An 8,464-nucleotide genomic window follows, 5' to 3' on the forward strand; every position below is an offset into this window, starting at 1 on the left:
CCAAGTCCCGGTAAACCGCCGGACTGCGGAGGTGGCAGCCCTCAGGGGTCGGTGGTTTCTCTGCCCAGAGCGGGGCGGGCCCGGCTCGGCTTCGCAAGGCGCGGGCTGTCGGCAGCGCCGGCTCGGGGTGCGCCCGGAAGAGGTTCAGTGCCTTCGGCCGAGGCGCTGGGTGGAGCTGGCTGGAGAGAAGTCTCGTGCGAAAAAGGAGTGCTTGCAAGTGTGTATAAGTGCTAACAACGGCAAAGTACGGGCTGTGATAGCTGTGGGGTACGGCTGGGGGGAAACCCAAAAAAAGCACGTACATGTCTAGCAAAAGTTTACTTGTAGCTCATGGGAGAGTTGGGTTTCCTCACAGGTTGAAGCCGTAACACATGTTCAAAATCATCCATCCAAATACTTCAGGCGTGAATTAGACCATCTCAGGATCTGGGAAAATTTGCATAAGATCTTTTACAAATTAGTATTTTAAATTTCTGACTACTAGACAATGTGTATATTAATATTGAGCTCATGTTACCTGAACTGCATCAGCTGCATGTTCCAGTATGTGATTTTCCTGTCACTAGTGCAGAGTGCTGGTAATAATATGAACTGATGCAGGGTTTTTTGTGATATCCAAGAAACACATTTCAAGCCCACTGAATTAGATGGGTTTCAGGATCATGCATGTAGTCCATAGATGACTGGGGGGACTGCCATTGCCATGAGCAGTTGGTATCTTCAGTGCTAGCACCCTGGATAAACGATGTAATTAATTACTCAAACTGAAACATGAAGACATGAGGGCTAATATACTTTCTTTTCTGCCCTTGTATTTCAGTGTTCCTGACATCTGAGAGATACGTCTTTTGTAACAATCCTTAGAGGAGTGCCAGCAGCTCTGTAAGTTATGGAGGAAGTTCTTTTTATCCAGTTGTTGAACATCATTTTTCCATAGAAGTGAGTTGTTGCATAATGTTCTCTATCTAAAAGATATGTTTCTGTATGATGGAATTACCAACTTCTGATAATTCAGGTATACTGTCAGTGGCATGCCAGATGCATAGAGTATGCCTGGAGGACTGGGACTACTGTGTGTTTCTGACCAGAGCAAACACTTGGAGCATACTGTTGGTATATACAGGTGTCTGCAATACTGTTTGTGCCGCTGCTGTCAACACAGCATTTCTAACACCACTAAAATAATATAAGAAAAAGTTTGTGCATTTGGAACTTGCTTGTTTACTTGTGACTTCCCATCCCATTTCAGTCTTTTGCTTTGGGAATCAAGCCAATCATACTGGGCGAGAGAGCAAATGAGGAAGGCCTCAAGCCTCTCTTAGGGACCAAAGATAATTAAGACAAACATTTAGAGATAGTAGATATAATGAAGCCCTGAGTCCATGCTAGCTATTAAAATACGACTGTTTTTATAATAGAATGTGGAAGTAATTACTCATCTGAGCTAGGCACTGTGGAGTTTGACTGAAGTGCTCTTCAGTGTAATTGAATTTGTGTAGCATCTGTGAGCAGGGGAGGTCCTGCATGATAAGGCCCACAGGTTGTCCTTAGGCTGGCCAGCAGAAAGTTTCTTATTTGTTTATTCCTTCTTCCAGGGGACACTGTTTTCCCTGCAATGAATGATGTATAATGAGGTTGTTGCTTAAGGCAGGAACTTCCCCCAGGAAGAAGGGGAGATCTGTGGAGTCCTTATTTACCCTTTTGTGTAGAGGGATGTTTTGGAGCACAAGTAAAGCATTGCTTAGTGGGTAGCCTTTTTCACTGCATGTTTTATTCTCCCCATCTACAAATGCAGGGACCTGGAGTAAATCAGTGGTGCTGCCCTTGGCTCATGTCTGAGCCCAGCCCATGTTGAGACCTTTGTCAACCTTTCATAGTAGTGCCTTCCCTGTCCAAGTTTCCCAGAAATAATTGTTCCCAGTAAGTCTTGTTAGAAGAACAAAGAATACCTATTTTGGTTTGATGCTAGAAGAAGAACTTATAGCCATACATTAATCTCGCTTTATTTATCTATTCAGTGTGGATTTTTGAGAGGCAAATGTTCATTATAACTCTGGCTAGAGCTATAACTGTATCTTCTTCCTGTTTTTTAAAGGGTAGTGGTCCCTGTTTGCAGATTTATTTTTTGCAGTTCTCCCTGAAAGTGCATCAGATGGAATTTTCTTTAAATGAACAACAGACTTTTCACGTTTAAACTCTGTGCACAAAACATTTTATGGGTTTTTTTATTGTTAATCAAAACGTCAAAACAAAGAAAAAAGGGCCTGCAGGTTTTCTTCAAAAAAAATTGGAAAATGTGGATTAAAAGTTTTGATACAAATAATGTTTCTAAAAAGTATAATTGAAAATTAAAGGAAGAGTTTATATTTGAGAATTTGTTTATTAAGCTGACTGGAGGTTAGGTTGTGTTTAAGAGCATTGCTTCAGAGTGGTTTATGTAGTTCTCTTCCCTTTACGTGCACGTGTTAATTAACAGAATATATATCTGAGCAAGTACTTGCATTCGTTAAAGCATCGTGTAATCTGTACTGCAAGCAGATGATCATCAGAGAGAAGATGACACTTAACTGTGCATTAAACACAGAGAGAGCAAGTGGTACAGCACAAAGGCACTGCTAATTAATTACATTAAGCTGAAGATACTTTTACTAGTACATTAATATAATTAATAGTGTCTCAAATCCCACATACTTAGCAGTTCACCAAAGTTGTAGGGTTCTACAAAATGTGTGCAGTCTTGCTTCTGCATGTGTCTGCAAATTCTGTTTGATTATCTGTGGTCCTGGTCAGGCACATCTCCAAGATAGAATAGGCAACCTGTCCAAACCAGTTTGTAACCTGCAATTTGAGGATTTGGGCATAGATGAGATGATTGCATATAAATGTATTAACGTGTTGTGAGCCATCAGGCTTGCTTGCAAACTTTTCTAATACTCATTCAAGAGAAATTAGCATACTTGCTGCTGATGGGCAGTGGTGGACCCCATCACTTGCCAGAGAAGTGCTAACAGCGGCTCGTTGTGCCAAGGGGCAGTCCTTTGGAAGTGAGGCACTTGCCAGATGATCCCATCTGTGGCAGTCTTCTGTGGGAGAGAACACAGACTTGCAGACAAGCTAGGCAGGAAAAAACCTCACTGCAGTGAATGTTCAAGCCTTGCACCACAAGTCAGCGCTTCTCATGGAGGGACAGCTATGTGCAGACCTCTTTGCTTCATAACAGAAAGATCATGTTCAGGCTCTTGGCTGCCTGGTGTCTGCCATCTTATATAAGCCAGTATAAGAGACTTCATGTATCCACAGCAGGATTTTTTTTTTAAGTCAAACAAGGCAAAGCCCATATTCTCCTAGCAGCCTGAAACTTAGAGATTTTATTTGAGAGACTCACTAAGCCTAATGACAAAGCCATTGCCTCTAAATGCTCTGTCAATAATAACATCAAATGTAATTCCCAGATGTTAGTTGTATGAATTATATCATCATCATCACTAATGGCAAGCTGCTCATATGAGAGAGGCGATTATGAGATGTAAACCCTTTCATTAGGGAATACATTGCAGTCTAATGGAAGATATTCTGCACAAGACAGAGAAGCATACTAACTGTGCTACTTCCTACTGAATATTTATGCCCTCAGCTATAACTTCAGGCAAGATTTTAAAAGATATGAGTCCATATTTATGGATAATATTGCTGAGATTTTGTTAAACACCCTTATTTTACACTAAAATGTGGATACTAGTTTTTATGCATATTGAATATAGCTTGGATTCTTTATCATACAAGTTCACTTACATGAGAGAAACATTTCAAAGCTTGGAAACATTTCAAAGCTTGGAAATAATATTCCTAAACATAACGCTGTAAATAATTCAAAATATAAGAACTTTTTGTTCTGAATGAAAGACTTGAGTGTCGCAAAATTCTATCCAATCCGTTTTTCATGGGCCAGCCCCTCTCTATTGAATGATTTTTTGGCTGCTGTTCCATGGAGTGTAATCTTAACATCCAGTATGTCCTCTATGAGGGAGCTGTAGCCTGCCTTTACAAGAGGACGGGGTCAATAATTTGTTAGTTCTTTTATATCTCTAACTGCAATGATCCTGCATAAAAGCAGATGACTGAGTTTCCATTCTGTAGCTTCTAGTATGTGGGGGAAATCCACTGTAATTGAATCTTATAAAATCCTCTTATTCCCAATATAAATAATTTTCTGACATAGGCAATTCTCCTGAGTCTACATCATAGCCCAAGGAAAACAAACAGCAGGAACAGTTGCTTACTTCCTCTTAAATTAATACTTGGTAATTTTGGGCAAACTTCTGCCCTGATTACAGTAGCTGCAAGCCTTGCTGAAATTAATTATTGTTGAGAAAGAATTTGGATTACTGATTTTCTGACTTTTAATGTTACTTTGCATAATGACTGAGTTTAGCATGTATCTTAAGCTATGTAAACAGCAAGACAATAGTTGTCTGAATTGTTCTACAGCATGGAGTGTTGTATTTCTCATTTTGTATTAGAAACAAAAGCACATAAATCCTGCTTGACAGGAATTGAAATCGAAAGTGTACTGGCAAAAAAAGAGCTATATGTCTCATTAAGCAAATTTACCAAAACTGAAGGATCTTCTTAGCTTACAAGTATGAATTATGGCAACATTATTAATAATTGGCAGTGATACAATACTAATTCCAACCACATTGCAACTTTTTATCCCCATTTAAGGTTTGGGATAATGGAGTGCACAGACAAAAACTCTTGTCCAACAGTACATTATGAAGCAGAGAGGGCTTTGGGTATATACCCAGTCCTTTGACCTACTCGCTGGACGATGCTGTTGTCCTTGTGCACAAGAAGTTTGGGACTACACCACCAGAGAGCACTGTGCTATTTCTGCACAGTATTTCTTACCTTTCCCTGAAGGTTTAAGGATCGTTTTTATTGATTTTTTTCATTATGCTCCAGTAGAACTCAAACGATTGTTGTGATTATATTGGAATTCTCAGGCATTTTTGTGTCACTACCCTGTGAGTATCAACAGTCCTGACCAGCCTCACCTGGGACCTTCACCCCACTTATGGCCCAGAAAGCCCATTTAAGTTCAGTCCTGGGCCTGGGGTCCTTGTCTAAGATATGTTGGGGGGGTGCTGGCCCCCACTTTTGTCTCCTGGGTGGACCTGAGACCTGTGCTGGAGCTAGCCTGTCTCCTAGATGAATTTTGGATCCACAGTGTAGCTTGTGTCCAGCCCTGTCTCCTTCTGCTCCTGACCAGACTCCCTTGATGGCCCCCGTGCCTGATTCATTCTATCACCATGTCTGGGGTGATCAGTGGACGCTGTCAGCAGCACTCAGCTCTGCCTGCCATGCTTAGATGTGGTGGGGCTTGTGTGCTGATTGGTGAGAGCGCTGCCTGTGCTGGGCTTGCCTGGGTCTCACCCCTCCTCAAGCAGCCAGCCCTCTCTGCACTTTGACCTGTCTAGCTGGCCCATGATCTGGGACACCTGCTGCTGAAAACAGAGCATAACGTCCAGGTATCAAACTGTCTTGTTTCTGCTACTTCTGACGTATTTACCATGAAAGCATCATGTATTTCACTTTTGAAACTCATGTAATTCTGTATTGTGAGTCTAAAATCCCTGTCAGAAAAGGGGAGGCAATAAATGGCATATTTGGTGGGAAAATATTTTGCTTAGTGTCACCTGGCTTTCTCTGAAATTTCCTCTGTCTTTCTGAACTTTTGGTATTCTCTTTGTAGCCTGGATTCTTGTAATGTAGTTCCCTCCCCCTTAATGACAGTGCAATTGAAAAGCTAGATTGATTAAAAATATTGGAAAATCCACAGAAATTTTCCAATTTTTTGTATCTCCAGAGAACAAATATGGAATAAACGAATAGCTTAGTAGGATGTGAGAATATTCCATTTAAATGTCCTTCACCAGTGAAATTTGCATGTATTTATGTAGGCATTAAAAAAGGAAATCAATGTGGGAAATGTCTTTTCAACTAATTCCTGGATCTATTTTATCCAAAGAAACAAAACAAGTTTTTCTGAGGATTTCTTTTCAACTCAGACTTCAAATACTTTGTAGGAAGATGTCAAAAAAGACAAACTTTTCTGTTTTGTTGCAATGTTCTTCAGAAAATGAGAGTACCACCTTAATGTTTTTAAGTTTAGTCATTGAACTGAGTTATGGATACTTCTTAATCACTTAAGAGGACATATAATAAATGGTTTTTAACCATTGCAGCAGAAAGGTGAGGAAACTACTAATTCACTGCTTCTGCAGTTTGTTATTATTAGCCCAATTTTTAAGAGATCTCAGGGTAGCCCTGACAGTAGCCTTTTAGAAGGGTGTAATAAAACCAACCTCATCCAAACAGAATAATTACCAAATGCATGGTTGCAGGGATTTCTAGACAAGGAGAAAAAAGTCCTAAATTAAAAGTACTTCAGTGGAAGCTGGCCCTGTAAATAAGCTGTTAACCCTGTTTGCAAGGGAAAGTATTGATCTAAAGGCACCAGGACAGAGAATTCCAGACCAGTCTCCATGCAGGCTGAGTAGGGTATGGGAGTGAAACAGCAATCTTGTATGTTATGTGTCAGAGTGCAAATGTTCATGAAACAGCAGGTATTTCATGTAGAAAAATAAAGTTAGTTACTGGTTTTCCACAGTGCCTGACTTTCTTCCTATATGAGTGGCATCGATGAAACTGTTAGAAAAAATGCAATAGAATTTGATGCTGTGTATTTGAATAAGTAATGCACTGTGGTGGTTGTAAAATTATTTCTGTTGTAATTAAAGCTTTTTCTTTTTTTCTCATCACTGGGTTGTGCCTCTGCTCCTTCCTGACCTATTGCCTTCTTGGTCCCTCTTAAGCTATCACCTGTTTTATAAACTGGAGAATTGGGGAATCTGAGGTGCCAGTGAAACACTTCAAGCTGTCCTGACTGACAAGCTGACTTGCTCTTTTCTCTCGGATGCTGTTAGGATTACGTGTATCATTTCCTCTCAAAGCCATCATTCTTCACCATCGGGTTTGTAGTATCTATCCAAGCCAACTTGATGGATACTGTGGACTATCCCCATCAGTCCACAATCTTTCTTCCCATGCTAGCAGTCTAGTTGTGAGGTTGAAACTTCTGTTACTGCTAATCCCCAAATTGATTCAGCACCTTTTTATTTTTTTAAGAAAACACAAAGGCATTTTTTTCCTCCTGGTGTTTTATTACTTGTGACAAAACAGATTTATTATGGAGTAGACAGGTAGCATGTAGCATTGCTAAACAGAAAAACACTTCCTGGTTTTTCCCTTTTATGCCCTGGTGAATAAACAGCTCCTTTCCCTCAAACTGTTTCTGATACGGATTAACACCACAGCAAAGGTAAGTTTAGAACCTGCTAGGAACTTGTCTGAGCTAAGGGCAAAAGAAAGGAAGGTCTGACAGAACTAGAGTTGCACTTTTCAGCTCTTTGCTATCAACTTGCAAATAGAAAGGGCTGAGAAAAAAAGGAAGGCCTCGGTGGTGGGGATTTACAGCTCTTCTGTTTCACCACTCCTTGGCACATTGACCTCAGTGTGGTACTCAGAGGAGTCTCCTGAAGGCATCCAAGGTATTGGGGTTCTGTTGAAGGAGGGTCTGTTGCGGAAATTTTGATTATATATCATGAGAGATTCTGGAAGCAAAGGGCAAATATCAAACTGAGGCACTTTGAAGGTCATCCGTTTGGCTGCTTTCTCATAACCTCCGTAAGGCATGGCAGTCCTGGCATAGGGGAATACATGGAGTCAGCGAACAGAGCATAGGTAAACAACAGGATTTAGAAAATAAATAATCAGTTATTAAGATTGTAAATTTTACCACTGTTGCAGTTGACTGGCCAACAAATCCTTCCCAAGAACATACACACATCCACTGCCCATGTACTAAAAAAGATTTAAAAACAACATTCCCCCACCACCCTGGCTCCTGTGCACCTCCTTCACCCCTGTTGCCTCAATCTCCATCAAACCATACACCTCTCACACCTCTAGATACAGTGAAGTTAACAGAAAATTGTTGCTACTTTAGAAATATTTGTAAAACTTTGAGTTTTTATCAGAAGCAACAGGAAGATCCCGATTCTTATCTGAAGTACTGTGAAGTATATGCCTTCTGATTGTAAGTATTTTTCCTGAACTCTTGAACTTTAAATGTCTGCAGTAATAAACAGTGACAATCTAAATCTCCCTGGTCAAATGAGGTGAGAAAGAAAGGGAAAAAGGATTAGAGTCCTCTTATCCTGCTGCGTAGTTTTCTGTCCATAAGCTGAATTAAAATCTCTAGCTCTTAATGTATCTTCTCTTTGTGGGCTTCCAAACGTTTCATCCACAGGGGACTGTGCTAAGCAAAATTACATGCAACCAGAATTTATTTACATTGCAGGAGGGCTGTGGCCAGGGTTATTGTGTTTTCTCCTGCTGA

The 8,464-nt window shown here is 40.5% G+C and overlaps 1 protein-coding gene across 2 annotated transcripts in view; it reads right to left on the reverse strand.

Annotated features, from left to right (window-relative positions):
• Positions 1 to 7,460: 7,460 nt before the first annotated feature.
• Positions 7,461 to 8,464, reverse strand: part of MYOZ1 (myozenin 1) — a 16,057-nt gene continuing 15,053 nt past the window's right edge. For both annotated transcript variants that reach the window (XM_010152745.1, XM_010152744.1), the window contains one exon: positions 7,461 to 7,765. In XM_010152745.1, the coding sequence (XP_010151047.1) occupies positions 7,534 to 7,765 (232 nt within the window). In that variant the 3' untranslated portion in view covers positions 7,461 to 7,533. The remainder of the gene's footprint in view (positions 7,766 to 8,464) is intronic.

Source organism: Eurypyga helias, unplaced genomic scaffold (assembly GCF_000690775.1).
Source record: "Eurypyga helias isolate BGI_N326 unplaced genomic scaffold, ASM69077v1 scaffold22635, whole genome shotgun sequence".
Taxonomy (NCBI): Eukaryota; Metazoa; Chordata; class Aves; order Eurypygiformes; family Eurypygidae; genus Eurypyga; species Eurypyga helias.